The 19304-nt window shown below is 43.0% G+C and overlaps 2 protein-coding genes across 8 annotated transcripts in view; one reads left to right on the forward strand and one right to left on the reverse strand.

Moving 5' to 3' along the window:
- The first annotated feature begins 435 nt into the window (after window positions 1-435).
- On the forward strand, window positions 436-7939 carry dcaf15 (DDB1 and CUL4 associated factor 15). 2 transcript variants are annotated; one of them, XM_016680771.1, is made up of 13 exons: window positions 436-568; window positions 1581-1678; window positions 3236-3374; window positions 3464-3570; window positions 3664-3809; window positions 3896-4057; window positions 4233-4832; window positions 4901-4992; window positions 5235-5357; window positions 5993-6075; window positions 6156-6260; window positions 6348-6463; window positions 7281-7939. In XM_016680771.1, the coding sequence occupies exons 1-13, from the start codon at window positions 485-487 to the stop codon at window positions 7334-7336; spliced, it is 1911 nt and encodes a 636-aa protein (XP_016536257.1). In that variant the 5' UTR covers window positions 436-484; the 3' UTR covers window positions 7337-7939. The 2 variants fall into 2 exon arrangements, with proteins under 2 accessions (XP_016536257.1, XP_007570275.1); XM_007570213.1 differs by having other exon boundaries at window positions 437-580.
- A 524-nt stretch (window positions 7940-8463) lies between these two features.
- Window positions 8464-19304, reverse strand: part of rfx1b (regulatory factor X, 1b (influences HLA class II expression)) — a 16338-nt gene continuing 5497 nt past the window's right edge. For 3 of the 6 annotated variants that reach the window (XM_007570215.2, XM_007570218.2, XM_007570217.2), the window contains exons 3-18: window positions 18584-18681; window positions 18404-18493; window positions 16744-16817; window positions 16342-16636; window positions 16063-16244; window positions 15862-15981; window positions 14671-14792; window positions 14347-14465; window positions 14096-14199; window positions 13254-13405; window positions 12819-12916; window positions 12200-12349; window positions 11917-12128; window positions 11565-11718; window positions 11405-11450; window positions 8464-10836 (exon numbers count right to left, since the gene is read on the reverse strand). In XM_007570215.2, coding sequence (XP_007570277.1) covers window positions 10658-10836; window positions 11405-11450; window positions 11565-11718; window positions 11917-12128; window positions 12200-12349; window positions 12819-12916; window positions 13254-13405; window positions 14096-14199; window positions 14347-14465; window positions 14671-14792; window positions 15862-15981; window positions 16063-16244; window positions 16342-16636; window positions 16744-16817; window positions 18404-18493; window positions 18584-18681 — 2195 coding nt within the window. In that variant the 3' untranslated portion in view covers window positions 8464-10657. Of the gene's footprint in view, window positions 10837-11404; window positions 11451-11564; window positions 11719-11916; window positions 12129-12199; window positions 12350-12818; window positions 12917-13253; window positions 13406-14095; window positions 14200-14346; window positions 14466-14670; window positions 14793-15861; window positions 15982-16062; window positions 16245-16341; window positions 16637-16743; window positions 16818-18403; window positions 18494-18583; window positions 18682-18807; window positions 18918-19304 lie in introns of those variants that run through there. The other 3 variants (XM_016680804.1, XM_007570219.2, XM_016680803.1) reach the window with 3 other exon arrangements.

Below are 19304 nucleotides of genomic sequence, written 5' to 3' on the forward strand. Positions count from 1 at the left end.
GCTACTGAATGCTACAGAAGCTGAATGCGGTTTGGCAGCAATTGGTCACTAATTGTCCTACTAACTGTAGGCTGGTTGTGTGTGCATGTATATTTGTGTGCTTGACTTGCCCTCCTTTTCATTCTCAGCTTTACTTTTGAAACATTTCTTCCATTAGGTTCTGTCCTATTTTTACTTTTTTTTTTTGTTTTTTTTACGGTTTGTTTTTAAAGACTTCAATAAAACATTAATATGATACCGCTGTGTTGGTGTGGCTAAATTCTTATCCACTTAGTGATTTCATATTGTTTCTCATGGAGAAATATTAACCAAGCTACATTTAAACCTCCCAGTGTGTAGACTACTGCAGGGGCGTTGCCTGGTTAAGATCAACCCTTTGAAGTTTTGATTGAAATGTCCACCAACCAATAGGAGTTCAGTGTTGTATTGTGAAAACCAATCAGGATGCACCTTGCTTCAACTGGGAACAACGGCTCTGTAGGATATGGCGCCCAGCTCGAAATCTGAAAAGGACGATAGCAAACAGAAAACACCAAGAAAACATAAAGACCATGTCGTAAAGCTTCTAGTACGTGGCAAGGCGAGTATATATAATATTGACCTAAAATAATAGCAATCTTGTCAAGAGACGTAGACAGACTAGTTGAGACCTCCCCGTTTTTGCAACCGATGAGGCTACTAGCCAGTTGCTAACTAGCTCTGCAGCTAACCAAGAAACAACTGGCTAGTGTCAGGTGGCTAATTAAGCTAATGCTACAAACAGTAAACCGTTGCCGTTTTCTGTTTTTTTTTTAACTTTTCCCAACATTTTGTGTTCGATCGCACTTGCTAAGGAGCGCAGACTTTTTTTTTAGAATGAAGCTGACCGATAACAATAGTTCAGTAACAACATAAACGAATTATTTTTTTTTTCTTGCTATAATTCGTCAATGTCTGATACTACATGTCTCAATTCATTTAAACTTTTTAAATAAATTGAGCTCAATTATCAGGCCAGTTGTTTTTGACGATTTATTTTATTGTATAACTACAGTACTCTGTCAATTCAAAATGCTAATTAACTCCAGATCTGAATATTTAAGAGTTCGTCCATGACTTTCATAAATTTGAAAGTATTGAAAGAGATAAAGTAGCTTCACCTTCCTAATTAAATGAGTTCTCTGATCACACCCCAAAATCTTGCTGATTTCAAGAGTTCTGCATAAAGACATTTTTCTTTTGTACTTTTTTATCTATTAATTCTCTTCTGACCCTTTTTACCAGAGATATAGGCTGACTGATAATCACAACTTGTCAGTGTTAGTCTCCTGAAGCCTCGCTTTCTCTGAACTCTGCAAACCTACTCCTGCTAATATGCTTAAATTCAACAAGTATTCAAGTTTATGCAGCTTGAAGTTAGAAAATACACATAAAATTGAGTGGGAAAATTTCTAAGTTGCCTTATAATTGTGCAAACAGAGGTTGTGATGTTTATATTTAACTTTTTGAAATAATTTCTGAAATGAATAATTTATTACAATTCAGCTGTAGAAAACCGGCCCATCACTGTTTTGTTGCTACCATTTGCTTTTGTTCCACAGCTGTCGGGACAGTTTTCTCAGCGCCTGTTCAGGAAGCTGCCGCCTCGAGTTTGCGTCCCATTGAAGAACATTGTCAGCGAGGAGTTCCTCAGAGCGGGGTCTGTGTTTCTTCATATTGAAAAAAACAAAACAAATTTAACTTGTCTGTAAGTTAGTTTTAGAAGTGAAGATCCTTTTCAGACCTTTCATCAACACACGTTCGGGCTTGGATATAAATGGAAGCACAAAACCATTTTATCATCCTGAATGATCTAACCTCTGTCATCTCCTTTACTCGTGAATAATCACTTATCCACTTTACCCAGTGGGCTTTCAGCTAAACAACAGACAACAAGTCTTTAGATATTTCTGTAACAGAATAAATGCAGGAGTCATTGGAAATTTCTCCAGCTGCAGGGAGCAGAAAAAAAAACATTTTTTTTTCCATTAGAAGAAAGAAAAATTGGATGGGAAATGTTTCCAGTCTGAGAAACATTGGCAGCCATGTTGTTGAAACTGAAGACGTGCTACCCATCACTCTGACTGAGCGGCCAGAATAATGTCGTCTTGTCATGCTAAACTCTAAAAAATAAAAAATAAAAATAGACAGAAAAGGATATTATTCTGATCGCTAAACAGTTTCAAACTAATCCTAATCAAGTTTTAAGTTTCAAATCAACATAATGGACAAATGTTACTGACATAACTTATGTTATTGCTGCTTTATTTAGTAGCAGTACTATTAGTTGTTTTTCTGTTTTAAACCAAAGCAGTTCTTACACATTTTCATATATTCCATTGTAAGTATATTGTTGCTGCGTTATATTTCCAGAAGGTTATCATACTGTTAGAATCTCATTTGGAAAAATGCTTATTTCAGATTTTGATAAGCTGCTTTTATTGGGGGACCTTTAGGCCTTAAAGACACAACATAATGCAACTAAAGACGAGTAAAACAGTTTGAATCTTTAGATTTTTAATCCGTACAGTCATCCTTTCTTTTCATTCAGCCTTAACTGGCAAATAATTGGATGAAAATGTAAGTCATGCTTCACATTTTCACACCAGCAGGTAAAATGAGTTTCAAAACCAGTTGGAATGACAGAAACTGCGCTACGCTTTAAAAATAGCTCATCATCAGTGTGTCAGTGTGCAGCTTTTTATATTGCACATATATCCCAAGTGTTTTGAATCGAGCCTCTCTGCAGCAGACAGCCGTACCTGATTCACATCACTGTTCTCACCAGGCTAAAGGCCACACAGTGTGTGGGAACAATTGTAGCGAAAGCTGTGAAAGAGAGGAGTGCTGAACGAGTAGATTTGGTACAACTGATATGATTATCACAATATTAAGTGTAATACTGCGGTTGCAGGATTTTTAGCCTGAATACCAATGTTTTCTCTTTCTAAAGCGTGAAACGGGATTCCTACATGCTGGTCTGTATACAAATAAACACTAATAATTGTAGAAAACCCTTACGTTTTCTCTAAAAATGTGCACTATAACATCGTTATCAGAGAGAAGTTATCAAGAAAAACGGTAGATGCGTGCAAAAAAATGCCAACAAAGATTTTTCCATTGATTATTGAGAATGATCGGAGTAATTTTCTGCTAGCCCATCGTTGCTAAAGTGTTGCAGCTCAAACGGCGTTTAAGTATTGCCGTTCGGTTCCAGGCACATCTTCCTCGGCTTCACCAAATGTGGCCGCTACGTTCTGTCCTACACCAGCGACTGCGGAGAAGACGACGACTTCTCTTTCTACAGCTACCACCTCTACTGGTGGGAGTTCAACCTGCACAGTCGACTCAAGCAGGTAAGCGGAAGGAAGCCAGAGCGTCCCCTGCAGGTGTTTTGATCGGCGGACCTCTTGTACGAGCGTCTTTCCCCCGTTGTTCTCTTCAGGTCCATCATGTGCGGCTGTTTGCGGGCGAGGAAATCTACAGCGACCTGTACCTCACCGTGTGCGAGTGGCCAAACGACCACACCAAAATTGTCATCTTTGGTTTCAAGTAGGAAATGCTGCCGGCACACTTGAGCTAGCTTTCTGTCAGGGCCGACGTTTAGCTAAGAGGGTTTTTTTTTTTTTTTCCCTCTCCGTTCAGTACACGCAGCTCAAGTTCTGTGTTGATGAACCTGATGATGAGCGACGAGAACAACCGGGACATCTACATCACCGTTGCCTCCATGCCTCCGTCCCGGCCGTGCTCAAAGTGCTGTCCGGTTCCTTCGGCCACAACCGTACGGACAGGTGAACCTCCACGCGCTCGTGGGCGGCTCGCCCCTGCTCTCTCGCCTCCTTCTCCCCAGCCGCATTAATCCGTTTGTGTCCTGCAGGAAGTGGTGAGTGCCTTGAACACGGGTACGTGCTGAACAGCAGGTACCAGGTGGTGTACCCGTTTCCCACCTTTCAGCCAGCTTTCCAGCTGAAGAAGGACCAGGTCGTCCTGTTGAACACTAGCTACTCTCTGGTGGCCTGCGGCATCTCGCTCTGCCCCGGTGAGGCCAAAACACAACGAGAACGATCTAAACAGTCGGCGCGGATGCATGCGACGCTTTCACGCCTAATGCAAAATAGAGTTAAAGTGGTGTTTAACTTCACATCCACTTTAAATACACACATCACAGGTCAGGTTTTGTTTTCTCCCCTAATCTGTGTTCACTTTATTTTCAGAAAAACAAGATCAGTCATCCCAGATCCTTTACACAAAGGGAGCTGCGCAGTCAACTCAAACCTCATCATCTCTTTCCTCGACATCACCCGACTCTTCATCGTTACCCCAGGGATCTTCAGAGAGCCGGCTTTTTCCCTGCAGGCCCCCTCCGGTTCCCTCGTTGCCCAGCCAATCGCAAGCAGCCATCAGAGCCCGGGAGTTTGCAGCCGACCTCTTCCGGCGAGCCCAGGGAGGGTTTGGAGCGGCGAGAGAGACCGAGCGCCCCGGGGAGAGGAGAACAGCCGACGGCGACGAGAAGGAGGCGCCGCATAAAGCGGCAGACAAGGGGATTAACGCAGACCCCTCGAGAGCGGAGGAGGATTGCAAAGACAGGAGAGCGGAGGACAGACGGACTAGTTCGCAGCAAGCGTCTGCGTCGTGCGGAAGCCCTCGTCTCGCCGCGTCTCCCGCCTCTCCTCCACCGTCGCTTCCATCGACCTCGGCGCCGTCCTCGAGCCAGGATCCGAGCCCCAGCGAACCCGGATACGTCAACTACTCCCGTCTCCACTACCGCCTCCAACAGCAGGGGGCAGCAGAGCAGAGTTCAGGAGGAGCCGGAGGTGAGGGTTTCAGTGTCTCCGAGTTCCTTCCACACTTTCCTCAGTAAACTAATAGTTTGTTTTTCCAGGCTACGAGGACGATAAAGTCCAGCTGCCCTTCACTGTCACTGATCTAAAAGGGAGAAACCTGCAGCTGGTCACTGGGCCGCATAATGGACAGGTGTGTGTGTGACATTATGTTAGAGAATACATCCGTCTGACACAACCTTAACTGGAGGTAAAATAAATGCTTGATATGACTTTTGAAATCACATACTGACCTGCTTCTGCGTTAGCTGTAATGTTGTGGCGTTTCCATGGTGTTTTGCGCTCCTTTAATTGAATATATGGTCGCAATAACGGAACAAACCGTTTAATTTCCCATTTGGACGGTTTCAAGCTGCCTCTGTGTTTCTGTGGCAGAGTGTTTGTGTAGAACAGCTGACTCTGGACTTCGAGTATCTCATCAACGAGGTGATCAGGAACGACGCCGCCTGGGCTCCTCTGTTCTGCTCCTTCAGCGATTATGACGTCGTGATCCTAGAGGTAAACACACACCCGCTCACTCGGCACGAGTCGCAAAGTTCAAACCAGTAAAGAACATCTGCAGAATTGGGACATGTGCAGTTAAAGCAAGAGTTTGATTTTTATTAAAAGCTTTTCGTTCAGCGGCTCCCAGAAATCTTCAGACCGCTGCTAAAATGTCAGCATTTTTTTTCCCAGTTAAACTGTGTAGATATGGAAACAAAATCTGTTTTGGCTACAAACCAGTAGCAGAAAAATCTATTTGTTCACTTATCACAAAGCGTACAGTTTATGCAGAATCAGCATTTTCACAAATTGCATGTTTTCTATTCTGCAATCCTGGTTTATGTAACATAGGACAACGAAGAAAGATGTTAATAGTAGGAACAGTACAAAAACTGCACATTTTATATATATATATATATATACATACATACACTTTTTGAAAACTTTGTTTTTGTGTGAACCTTTAACCTGATGCTGCTGTTACACCCAAATCTGTCCTTTGCTGGACAATGAAGTCTGTTCTGTTCTATTCTAAAGTATCTCTTGTAATCTGGCTGTACAGCAGGAATCCTCTAGAGTCTGGTTTATTTAACATGATGACAAATGAAAAATGTCAGATGGATACATAAAGAGGCCTTGATGCTCCTCAGGTTTGCCCAGAGACCAACATTGTGATGATCAACATTGGCCTGCTGCTGTTGGCCTTCTCCGTCTCAGACGAGGAGCACTGCAGGTACTCTTCCTCCTGATTCTCCTCTTTAGCCTTTCAGCTCAGCGTTTCTCTCATCTCCGTTCTCATTTCGTGTCTTTCAGGCCAAACACGTACCATTCTAACCTGCAGGTCAGTTGGGACCTTAACACAGGCGTGTGTCGCACTGTGGGTGTGGGTGACCTAACGGAGGTCAAGGGGCAGACTAGGTGAGCACGCACACACACACACACACACAGATCTGGCTGTTCCTTGAAAAGCTGGGTGTAAGGGTCATTCCTCTCTGTCCCTGGTAGTGGGAGTGTGTGGAGTTCCTACAGAAAGTCGTGTGTGAACACCGTGATGAAGTGGTTGGTTCCTGAGAGCAGCTCCCGCTACATCAACCGCATGACCAACGAAGCTCTGCACAAAGGTGAGCGTAGGCTTACACACACACACACACACACACATATACATCTGTGTCACGTCATCAGTCTTGTCACATTAACTGGGATGAACATAAAAATAATTTTGGCCGTTTTTATCGATTAATCTAAATTTTGGTTTTTGAAAGATCTGGATTTATTTATTTTTTTTTCCACCAACGCTGTCCTCTTAGTTTCCATAGCGATGTGACGTCAGCACGCCCTGAGCCGCCATCTTGCTTGACAGCCGTGTTTTACAGCTTCTGTTTTCCTGGACTCAGCGCAGTACTAGGGCTGGGCTAAGATTTTTTTTTTATTATTATTTTTAATTACGAGAATAAATCAAACAATTACCAGGATCCAGTCGTAATATTAGACAAATGAAGTAGTACTTTTATGAGAACTTCAACATGACAACATAAAAGTAAAAATGAGGACTGGTGAGCATCATGTGAAGCTGTACTTTGGTATCAGTTACACAGATAAGGAAATATTTCATCTTTTAACACATCGACGTTAAATTATTAAATTAGCAGGACTTTCAAACGATGGCGGAAATAAAAGTTAAGTTCCATCTGTTAATCAATTTGTGCCTCCATCCATCCACTCGTCCTATAAATTCATCCTTCCATCCTTCTTTCCAGTTTATTAAGTTAGGAGATTTTTACAGCTTTAAGATGAACTGAGAAGTCTGGAAATTTGAGTAAAAATCTATAAAAGTTTGTTGTCCGATTCCCCGCCTCATTTTAAGTAGTAACTGTGAGGGAAAAAAACGCATTGTTCCTACAAAATGTTCTAACGTCTTGATCAACTTGTCTCGCTCAGGCTCATCTCTGCAAGTGTTGGCAGACAGCGACCGATGCACTTGGATTGTATTATGAAGGGAAATTTGGAAGTAACAAGAGTTACAGAAACCAAATCACACATTCACCCAAGAAGACGCGTCGTCTCCTTCAGCGAAGAGTTCACGTCACGGCAGCACTCTTCCACTGCAGGGGGTTTAAGTTTAAAAGTGTAATTAAAACTAACCAAACAAAGGCTTGTCTGCTGCAGATTTGTTTGGTTTATGGATTTGTAGCTGTTTTGTAAGTCTTTACTGTAATGTTGCAGCCACCGAAACCAAGAGCTGAACTGAACAAAGATGTCATTTGTACTTAGTTTTCTTGTTTGTTTTGTTTTTGGTTTTTTGTTTTTTACACAGGAAGGTATGCTGTTGATGTTTGACTGACTTTGCGTTTGTTATAATTCAGTGTAGGTTTATTTGTGAGGATGAGTGTGAAGTGAACGTTGAAACTCGATGCGTTCGGCTGCTTCTGAACAAGTGTTTCCTCTCAGTCTGGGTCAGTTCAGTCCGCTGCAGTGTTTTAAACCAGAACCAGGTCTGTACCATTCTCATATTCCTGTCATAATCATCTGCCAACTGGATTAGAAATGACTGTCTGACTGGAAACATTTTGTTAAATTAAAATATCTGAATTAAATTACATGTTGTTTTGAGCTTTTGTGTTCACAACCTGACAGATTTTTAACAGTGGCTTCATGTTACAAGATTGCAGTTTAAAGAAGCAGTGTTATGCGTTTTCCAGGCACAGGCTGTAATTTTCTAGCACAATTAAGTAACTGTTATGTTGATTTACTATAAAAAAATGCCATAAATATCAAGCATAAAAGAAATTTGACTTTGAAATTCACCACCTTGAAATTGGCCTCTGTCTCTTTAAGAAGCTCCTGTTCTTTCTGTGGCATCTTTAAAAATCTGGAAGCTGCTTGGTTTAGCTGGAGATTAAATTACGTTTGCAAAAGCATCTGATGGAAGGAAGGGTGAGGCTGGAGTTTATTTACTTAAAAATAAGATATGTAACGTTACGTCAGAGTTAAGACTGATAAATGTAATTTTAAAAATATTCAAATTTAATTTGAACTTTAACTTAAAGACCTAACCTGGCATCTTGATCAGATGAGAGAGACGTGTTCAGGTGAGGAACAAAGACGGGACAAAACTCAGGCGTGGAGAGGAATCACATCTCTTTACTTGAAGGGATGAAGCTACAAACGTCGATCACAGGTTTAAGTACAAAGATCTCCAGTATAACATCAAGAGGACAAAATTTAGAAAAAACGTTCCCCAATACAAGCAAGGAACAAATTCACAAACTTTGACATCAAAAGGTTAATTTATATTCTTCAAGTCAGATATTTCTGTCATGTACATTTAAACAGAACATTTTTATTTTTTTCCTTTGCAAAGATCTTTGGTGGGATCTCAGTGAAGAGATGGTCCTGAGAGACATCCCACTGCTAGAATTTTTAGTTTCACACTTGGAACATAAAAGTCTGTTTTTGTTTTGCTCATGCAACACAAGAAGCTGCAGGATGTGAGCATTATGTTCTTTGGAGGAGGGACAGGGGGGTGGAGGGGGGTCCACACAGATCCACCATATTTCACATGCTGAGACCGTTATCACAGAGGAAACACGCGCCGTGTTTTCACTCCGGATGATGGACGTTAGGACAACATCTTAAGGCAATAATGGTTAGACGACATTAAAAAATAGAGCAGGTATAGATATTTAACCGTTTTTCACAAAAGATACGCAATAAAATTCATCCACAGTATGCCATTTCATAAAATAAACATCAACTTTCTTCTCTACAAAAACCTCTAGAGACAGGCTGCGGCTGGTACGACACAACGGAAATGTTCCCAAAGAGCCGGGATGGGCTTTGGCCTGACCACGTGACCCGCTGAAGAGGGCCACGGCGTTGTAGAAAGAGTGTGTGTGTGTGTGTGTGTGTGTGAAGGGGTTGCACGTAAACCTAAAGATGGGTGAAAGGGAGAAAAAGAAAGACCATCACCTAGCAGGAGTGCCACCATCTTTTTTTAAAATAAATATACAGCGTTTTACATTAGAACCAAAAACTTATATTTTTTGTTTTTTTTATTGGGATTTTATGTGACGGATCACTTGGAAGTAATGAGCAACTATCAAGTGGATGGAAAATATTAGTTATATTTTATCTTTGTAATAAATAGTCTGAACAGATTTCCAGTTTTCCACAAGCGAAGCAGGGGACACATGCTGTGGGAATACTTTTTGTTTAGCGGGAATAAGAAAGAAGAAAAAAAAAAAAAAACTTGTGGGAAAAGAATTCAGCGTCTAGACGTAGAAAGGTGGTAGAAACGTATCCCAAAGAGACATGAAGCTGAAACTTGAGTTGATGAAAGATGATTTATGCAAATACCTGATTGACTGCAAAACAAAAACAAAACCACATATTTTTTTTCCTTCCACGTAACAGTCGTAAAGTACTTCCCGGTGATCTGCTCCATGAAAAATCCCAACAAAATCCCAACAAAGTCCACTCTGAGATGCGATTTCAAACAAAGAAGTAGAAAACATTCAAAGGGTGTGAATACTTTTGACAGGCACACTAGTTACTCACCGTACAGTTCATGACAACACCAAGACCACTTCACAGGACATTCATTTATTAATCCACAATGCAGAATAGAATATGTGTGTTTATATAGATCGCAAACTTTTTAGTTTTTTTTTCTTAAGATTAGAAATCTCTTAAAGGCACAGATCATCAGTTAGGTGGCCAAATCAAAAACAAACTATAAAAATAAAATAAAATAAAATATGGCAACCTCACCTAAAACTGTTCAGACATAATTCACGCTGCTGTATCGTTGCAGATGCTACTCTTAGATGTCCGTTTCTTACAGAGACATTAATTAAAGTCCTGCACACCCTCCCCCCGCCCCCTTGCACCCCACTGCATAGTCATTTCATTAAAGGCAAGCAATGGGTTTGAGTTAAAGAAGTACTGCTGAAGGAGACGGGACGATTCTCAGCGCTCCACAGCACTCAGGTCAGTGGTTAAGGCAGGACAGGAGGGAAGTCAAGAGCGTATTGTACTGACGGGTCAGGCTTTACGGGCGTGGGCGCTGGACAGATGGGGGAAAGGCACAGGGAGCGAGGGGAGAAGGGCCGGAGACGGTCGAGTGAAGGCAAAGAGGTCAACGACATCAACACAACAGTACAGAACAGAGAGAGAGAGAAAAAAAAATTTAAAAACATTTTAAAAAATCTGAGATGGGCTCGTCCACATTCCCACGTTTCACAGACATGATGCAGACCACCGTGGTTTCAGGACAGGATGGCATGATCTGAAACGTGAAAGCGCACGCGGTCAGCTCAGGGCGATGCGCCGTGGGCCTGGGTCAGGGCATGGTGCAGGTTCAAGCTGGTCCTGGGCTGCTTGGCCGGCGGCTCCATGTCGCACTTATCCTCGTCCACCTTCAGGGAGCTGGACTGCAGCATGATCTCGCCGCTCTCCTCCTCGCTGTCCTCCTCGTCGTCGTCCTCTTCTTCTTCTGGCGGACAAATGTCGGCGGTAAGGACGAGAGCACGAGCGAAAGCTGAGCGCGCATGGCCGTCACAGAGGAAAATACATCTTCGGACATTGTTACACAGTAACGTGATAATCAGACTGTACAAATGTGACGACTTCCTCCAGACGGTGGCGGTAGTGAGCTTTAGGCTGCACTGAGAGACTCAACAGGGGAAGAAGTTTATATACCAGCCTAATTTGGGAATGTTATGAGAAATAAATGGCTAAATATTTGGCTGGCTTATTGTTGCTATTCCTACAAAAACAGTGTCGTAGAAATCAACATCCCCATGAAATTAGGTTCTAGATTTACGCAGCATCAACCGCTTCCTTTGCCTTCGTTCCAAACTGCTGGAATCAAGAAATTTGAACTAATGTCTTCAGCCCGTCAATTAGGAAAGCTGATGAAATCATCACATTTATACCACATAATTATCTCGTTTTGTACAACATAAGCGTGACGCTGTAATGTGACAGTGTGATAACGTTCAAAAAAGTATTTTCCTCCGTGACAGCAACGCTCCTCTGTGCATCAGGGATGTTTTCTTTACCTTTATCCAGATCTGGAGAGTTTCTGTTCTTAATGGTGCTGGCAAACTGCAACAGAGAAAAGACAAAACAGCAAAGATGAAAAGAAGATCGAATCAAAAAAATAAAAAAAATAGCACCTTGCGCCGAGACAGAGGAAGAGCATGTGGCGTTACAACGTACTTCTCCCATGACTGCGATGGGCGTCTCCCCTTTGGCCTTGGCCACCCTGTGCTCGATCAGGTAGTACATGTACTCGTCGTACAGCAGGCGGATCAGGTGGAAGGAGCCGAAACTTGCGGCGCTGCGCAGAGTCAGGTCCCGGATCACCATGGAGCTGGGGAAGAGGGAGGTCATGTACAAAATGTACGTTGAAGGAAAAAACTTGAAGGGATTCCTGGTCCGGGTTTCAACCAACTTAAATTTAAGACTTTTTTTTTTTTTTTTAGACAACTATGAATGGAATTTAAGACCTGCGTCTCCACAGGAACGTACAAACTTCATCCAGCCAACCTGGCAACAAACGTGCACTTACCTATAGAAGGACCAGTTGAGCAGAAAGACTTTGGCCGCCTTGGGCAGCGACGCCGGGTTTTGCTCGTAGGGCTTCAGCACCTGGGAGACGACTCCGTCCAGCCAGGACGCCCACTGCTCCAGGGAGTTCTGCTGCTGCAGCGTGGCCTTGAAGTCCTGCTCCAGCCGCTGGACCACGCGGTCTTCACACTGACACACCCAGGATGCCTGCTCCTGAGGACGGGGACACGGGGCTCAGTGTCCGGCCCCGCGGAGACGGGCGGACAGCGAGCATCGGCACCGACCTGCACGTTGGTGAAATCGACGCGGTTGAGGTCGGAGAGCATTTGGTTGATCTGAGCCGAGTTCTTGAGGACGGCGCGGGCGGCCTGCGCCAGATGGTTCAGGCTGGTGTAGCGACGTAACGTCTGGGAGAACGAGCCCACGCACACCACCTGGAAACGAAACACGTAGTAGCCTTAGCAAACGGCTGAACGTCAGAAAATCACAACATAAACATCAATGTCAAGTTGTTGATTTTTTTTTCAACAGACGAGACGTAAAAATGAGGAAACGCATTTTCTCGACGTTTTGCTAAGGTGCTCATTTCTCCACATTTGTCATCTTACAACCAGATTTTAATTTGTGGGTCACAGTTTCGCAAAACATTTTGGGCCCCGCTAATCTGGGCATTCAAATTTTACATAAATCCCACCAAAAAGGCGGTTTGAGGAAATAACACGACAGAATGTGGAAACGCTCACGGGGTGTAAATACTTTTGCAAGGTTCTGCATTCAAAGACATATTTAAACTTCTAACATGTTTCTAAAGCATGTTTCTAAATTAAGTTGTTCAAGTAGTAAAACTAAACAGGAAGTCTAAAACAACACACCATGGCAACCGGTCTGTAAAAGTTCTCGCACCTTGATGCGAACCATTTCCTCAGGGATGTTCATCATGGCGCCCGTCAGCCAGTTCTCCAGACTCTTGGCAAAGTTGCGGATGGCCTGAGTTAAGGCACCTAAAGGTGGGAAATTTGTTATTAAGACAACGAAACGTAACCATAATCGCTCTAAACATTTGAAAACAAAAGGATCCGTTTTAAAACAAGCTAAATATGCAACCCACTGATTAAAAAAATAAATAAAAAATCACCACATTTACTGTAGTTCTTTTTATCACAAATTATTTTACATATTAACATGAACAGATTAGATTTTTTTTTTTGCTTTAAGTACAAATAGATGAAAAAAAAACAAACAAAAAAATCGCTGCTACATCAGCACGCCCTTGTTCTCTGATCGCCACGGTTGACGCAGCTGGGAGTCGATCTCCGGGTTTTGTCCTCGCTGACTTACTGGGGATGGGTCTCAGCACGTCTGGGATCAGGATCTCCACCAGCGTCTGGTAGAGCAGGTTATCGCAGTCCCTGGTCCAGCGCAGCACCGGTTCAAACTTGCACAGAGCCACCAAACAGGACCTGGGCAACCGTTTCTCAGACTCGTCGTGACTGACGGAGGAGTTGCACAAGAGAAGAAGAGTGTTTCTGTCTGTCCCGTCGCAGGCAGCGAGCAAGGTCAGGCTGCGACCTTAAACGTTCATTTATCTTATTGGGATTCTATGTGATGAAGGAGCCCACAGTCAGGAAGTGGAAGAAAGATACAAGGTTTTTTTTTTTTTTTTTTTATGTGAATAGTAATATGTGACACGTGCCACTGTGTCAATAAACTATTTGTTAATAAAGTGACATTTAAAAAGTTGGTTGTACTGAATTTTGCTTAGGGATGTCAGAGTAAAAAGGGGGCTAAATCCAGAGGCACACCACACTTTTTAGATTGGTATTTTTGAAAAAGATTGATCATCCTGTCACTTCACTTCAGCGTCACATAAAATCCCAATAAAATGAGAATACGGATATCATTTCTTGATCACCAGAGGTGACCCAGAAGTTACTCCAGCCAAAGTGCTAAATATTAGCAAACACAACCATCAAATAAATAAAACTAAATAAAAACAAATATGTACATGGAAACACGCGAGTCTATAAATCTACAAACGAATCCAGAGTGAATGTAAAGGCGCCGAGTGGGCCGATGGCTACATGCAGAAATGACTTTCTGTGACAAAGTTCAAGGGGGGGATAATGAATCCTTTTGAGAAATTCTACTAAGACGTTCATAATCGTGTTTAAAAAGCTTACAGGTTGAGCGATTCTGCGTCGTTGCTCTGGCTGAACCTCCAGAAGGATTTCCACAGAGTCTCAACCAGAGTGAACTGAAGGTTGATCATCACATCCAGAACAGCCTGCAGGAAGAGGGAGAGGGAGGAGCGTTACGTCGACGTTCGACTAGCCGGTTGGAAATGTGTAAAAATCCAATAAGATAAAAAAATAAAAAAAATATGCAGAAACAAATGGAATGCCGTCAGCGAGTAAAGCCGTCCGGTTCCTACCTCACAGTGCTCTCTGTACAGAGCCTGGAAGGCCTTCAGGTGCTCCAAGTGGATCCCGTCAGGCAACGCTTGATCTTGCAGATCAATTTTCACAAATTCTGGCAGCAGCTTCGATGCTTCTGAAAGCACAAAAAAAAAACAAGACAACAAACACTTAACTTTTTTTTTTTTCTTCTCGTTTCAAAACAAAACAAACAAAAACACAAAGGTGTTGGCGTCTGTAGCCTGTCGCTTAGTCATCGGGCTAAGAAGAAATCAGCTGCTGTGATAAAACCACGTAGCAATAAAGAGAAGGGGAGACATTTGGGAGTTCACGTTTCTCACCGAGGAACTGCTGGTACTGTTGCACCTGGGCTGAAATATCAGAGAGCCCCGCCGCCTGCTGCTGACCCGCCAGACCCGATGTCCCGTTGGCGATCCCCTGTGTCTTCTGCAGTGGCTTTATCCTGTCAAAATCGTCAGGGAAATGCATCAGAGCGCACAAAAACTGTCAGAATACGACACATGGAAAAGCAGCTCATACAACACAAAACAACAACAACAAAAAAAGTTGAAAATGCATTTCAGATGTTACCAGATTTTTTCACTGGATTTAGGTCTGGACTTTGACTAGGTCATTCTGACACATGAATATACTTTAATCCAAACTAATTTGACTGCAGCTCTGGTTGTAAATTTAGATTGCAGATATTTTTTTACACATCTGCTCCATTCATCTCCCCATAATCTCTGTCCTTGCTGAAGAAAACATGCCCACAGCACAATGATGCCACCACCACGTTTTATCACTGCTAAGATGCCATTTTGTCTATGCGTTATGGAAATGTATTCAAAAACATTAAAATGAGTGTTTTACATGTGAGACTGTGTACTGTACAAACTGCGGGCAGTTCCATATGATTGGTCAATCACCACTAAAATGATTAGTTTGTATTTCAGTCAATCCGCTTCTTTAAACTATGATACAAGGATTGTATTTTTCACATAGTGCCATTTTACAGCACAATCAAGTAATTATGTTAGCTTCAGTTACTATAAATGTGCTTAATATATCAAGTTAAAGGAAATCTGATTTCACAATTTAGCACCTTGAAATTGGGACTCCGCCTCTTTAAGAAGCTGCTTTTCTGTCACACTCCACCTTCAGCATATCATCACAGCAACGTTTCTCCACTAAGCTTTTAACATTATTCTTAGAAGCAGTTTGCATGATGAGCTCAGCAGGTCGTCGGGTGTTTGCTAATTGCTGCTGCCGCTAGTTTGAAGGAGCTGAGTGGGGAAGGTGATCCGCCTTACGGTGATCCATGAGGCAGAAGAGTGGAAACTGGAGGAGCTTTGTGGAAACACATGTTGCTTTTTGAGAACAAGCACTTGGGGACCCCGTGAACGGTTGCCACAGGAGATTCGAGGACTTCTCAAACGTGTGTGAAAGAACTAAGGTAACACTCCAGGTGTGTTTTTAATGAGGGGATTAACATTATAGCATGGCGTGAAGCTCAAAACGTAAGCCAATACCTGTTTTTCTGTGAGAAAGGCTGCTGCCTCATGGCCATGTGCTGCTGCTCATCCATGAGTCTGAGCAGAGGGGAGCCGGATTTGATCCGCAGGCCGTAGTAGTGGTACTTGGAGTTTCCTCTGCAGAGGAACGCAAAGAGAAGAAGTGATGCCTTCGCCCTGGATGCCGCTCCCCACGTAATTCGGGTAAAATGTGTCTACCTGGTGCCCAGTCTTCGCGTGCGGAGCCCCATGAAGACGGACCTGATGAGTTTACCAAAGGACGCGGCGTTAACTGGCTCTAGTTTCTGCTCCTGGCAGTGCAGGATGTAGTGGTAGTAGAGGGTGCAGCGGGGCAAGCTGACCCCTTCTGCCCCCTCGTAGTTTTCCAATAACCACTGGACCTGAGTGGAGGGAGGGAGGGAACGGACGGAGGACACCACGGACATGAATGGACTGGACTTCCTGGTCACCGCATCTCATTGGATCTCATATACTCACAGTAGCGGGAGGGGCGCGAGAGTTGGGGTTAGAGTAACTCTGTGCTCCCCCTCCCCCACCTGCTGCTGCGCCTCCTCCTCCCAACAGATAGCCCCCCTGGATGACATATCCCGCCGCTCCCGCAGCGCCAGCCCCGCTGTTGGCTCCTGCCGTCGCCACGGAAACCGCCTGCGAAGTCACAGATCCGGGGAGGTCCGAGTCGGGGCTGGGCGTGGCCTCGTAGAAGGCGGAGGAGGACGCGGGAGGGGTCTGGGTGTAGAGGGGCGAGTCGGAGAAAGGGAAGCTGTTTGATCGACTGGAGGAGAGAGAGAGGGGAAAAAAAGAAAAAAAGAACTGATATCAACACCTGCAGACAGAATGTTTCCACCTGCGTGTCAAAAAGGACCGTGAGGCGACGCATACATTGCGGATGTGGTAAACACCGCGTCTTCTGCTCCATCCACGTACTGCACCTGGTCCGAGTAAACGTGCTCCACCTGAACAATCAGGAAAGAAGAGATTAGCATTAATGGTTTCCAGTCACATGGCAACGAAACTGCATTCCTTTCTTAATCCATTGGGAAGAGCATGATGCAGGATTTGGGCGAGTTTTAGAATCTTTAGGACATTTGTGAGGTCAGACACTGATGTTGGACAAGAAAGACAGACTCCAATTCATCTACAGTCTCCATTTTCTACCACAAAAATGACACAAAATTGTCCAAAATGTGCTTGTATGCAGAAGCATGAAGTTATTTTCATTGAAAATAAGGGTGGGGGGCGGGGGGGCAAAGATTATAACTAAAAAATAACAACAACACAAGGTTAGTGAAAATAGTTGACAGAAAAACACTTTGGGCTTCAAATTATTCCTGCTGTATATTTCTGCTAGTTTCCTTTGGCTGGAACAGCAAATGTGACTCATGCCTGATATGGCTGAGAGTCAAACGCAAAAACCAAACAATCGTTTACAAAAAGTTGAAGGAGATAGATAAAATAAACAAAAAAAATAAACAAGATAAAATAAAAAATAAAAAATAGGAAAATACTCTAATATAGCTAATGTTATCATGCTGGTGGTTTTATTTTGTAGGAATCCTCCATTCCTGTCATTTTCATACATTTCAGAGAAAGTCAAATACTTAGCCAGTATATTTTAGTCCTTCAAAGTAACTAAAGGGAGAACATTTTTGGGTTTTGGTTTTTAGAATCGACATTTTTGAGGCCACCTTTAGTTTTAAATGTTAGTTTTAAAAAAAAATATTCAAAAATATCCGAAATTAGCACATCAAAAAATGTAAGCTTCGGTGTACTACAGCAGTCTATTTCTTCCACGTTCTCATTTTCACTTTATTATTATTTTCTTAGGAGGCACCATAAAGTGACTACTTCATTCTACTAATATTGCAACTTTATTTATGAGTTTATTCTCAAATAGTTATGACTTTCTTTGTCGCAGTATTTTTATTTTTTTTTTGTCACAATAATATGACTTTATTCTCAAAATTAAACAAATTCTTAGCCTGGTCTTGATCCTCGGTTGAAGCCAGATCTCTGATCCAAGGCAGTTTGAAGAGAAAGGGAGCACAGGTGAGCAAAGGGGCTGAGTTTTTTTTTTTGTTTGTTTGTTTATCATACCAATAAAACTCATTATCAGGAAATCAGTCGGTGCCCTGTTACCACATCCACTTGCTGACCAGACCAAAGATATTTAGCAGAGGGTTAATTTAAACGACAAACAATAAACTCACACCTTGTTTGCATAATCACAGGATCTTTAAAAAAAATAATAAAAAAACAAGCCGTTTCTAAAAAACAAAAAGAAAAACAAAAACAACCAATTAAGATCCAAATTTTCACTATGAACCAATCATTTTGACCTCCTTGACTTGAACTTTGAGCTTTCTCCCACAGAGTGCAATGTTACGTAATCAGCAACGAAGCCATGTTACGCATCTTTTGTCTAACTACAAAGATGCGACTGAGGAATAAAATTCATGTGACATTACTGCACCAATCAGAGCCTACCTTATCTTATCTAGTGTGTACTATGCAGAGAGAGAGAGAGAGAGAGTCTGTTTACCTCCTGGTTAATATGCACAGACTGCAGGCTGCTGATGTGGCCTGTCTGAATCCTCTTGGTTGGCTGCGTCACTGCCTGCAACACTGACCTCTGTGGGAGAGGTAATCCCAAACTCGTCAGTTAAGGCAGGCTGCTGCACAGTCGTCTGCGCAGCAGCCTGTGCATTGTGCAGTTTCTCACCTGTGGCGGAGTCTGCACGGCCTGGACCACCTGAGTGGGGATGCCAGGAGCAGGTGGGCTGGAGTCCGACAGGCTGTCGTTGGAGTGAGCCGAACCCTCTGAAAGACAGGAGAGCAATGGAGGACGGAGATGTTCACAAGAAGAACAAGACAAAAAAAAAAAAAAAACACAAAAAAAGCAAAAAGGACAGACGCAGAGACCCCAACAACAAGTTTGGTACTCACGAAAAACCACCTCCAAGTCATAATAACAGCCGCTGCAAAACATATTGCTGATTAATTTCTTTTTTCGGCTCCACGGAGCAAACATGGAAGAGGGAAAGTGTGTCTGTCCATCTCTCCCCTTCTGTCCTTATATCTCGCATGCAAAAGGACAGCCTTGGACAGCTAATCTCCCCAGATGGAGAGAAAAATCCCTCCATCTTGTAAACATGCAGATCAGATGAGAGAGGGAAATGAGAGGTGCATGTGGGCCGACGGACGGGAGGAAGAAAACAAAGGATGGAGAGCAGGCAGTGGAGAGGGCAATCACTTCTTTGTAACCTTCAGGACTTAAATAAAAAAAAAAAACCGGAGCAGAACCCTTCTTATCATGTTGCTTTATTTTTTTTCTTCAAACCTTGGCTGAAAACAGCTAAGCTACTGAACTTCCACCTACCTGTGGCACATATGAATATTAAAGTTGGTAAACTATAGATCAATTCTCACATTAGATGTGCCTA

This window comes from Poecilia formosa, unplaced genomic scaffold (genome assembly GCF_000485575.1).
Source record: "Poecilia formosa unplaced genomic scaffold, Poecilia_formosa-5.1.2 Scaffold256, whole genome shotgun sequence".
Taxonomy (NCBI): domain Eukaryota; kingdom Metazoa; phylum Chordata; class Actinopteri; order Cyprinodontiformes; family Poeciliidae; genus Poecilia; species Poecilia formosa.

Bases quoted from the DNA above. Each gene is read 5' to 3' on its own strand.
- dcaf15 (XM_007570213.1), top strand. From the start codon at position 485: ATGGCGCCCAGCTCGAAATCTGAAAAGGACGATAGCAAACAGAAAACA. The intron at 581-1,580 runs GCGAGTATATAT...TTTGTTCCACAG, and splicing joins AGCTTCTAGTACGTGGCAAG to CTGTCGGGACAGTTTTCTCA. The intron at 6,261-6,347 runs GTGAGCACGCAC...TGTCCCTGGTAG, and splicing joins GAGGTCAAGGGGCAGACTAG to TGGGAGTGTGTGGAGTTCCT.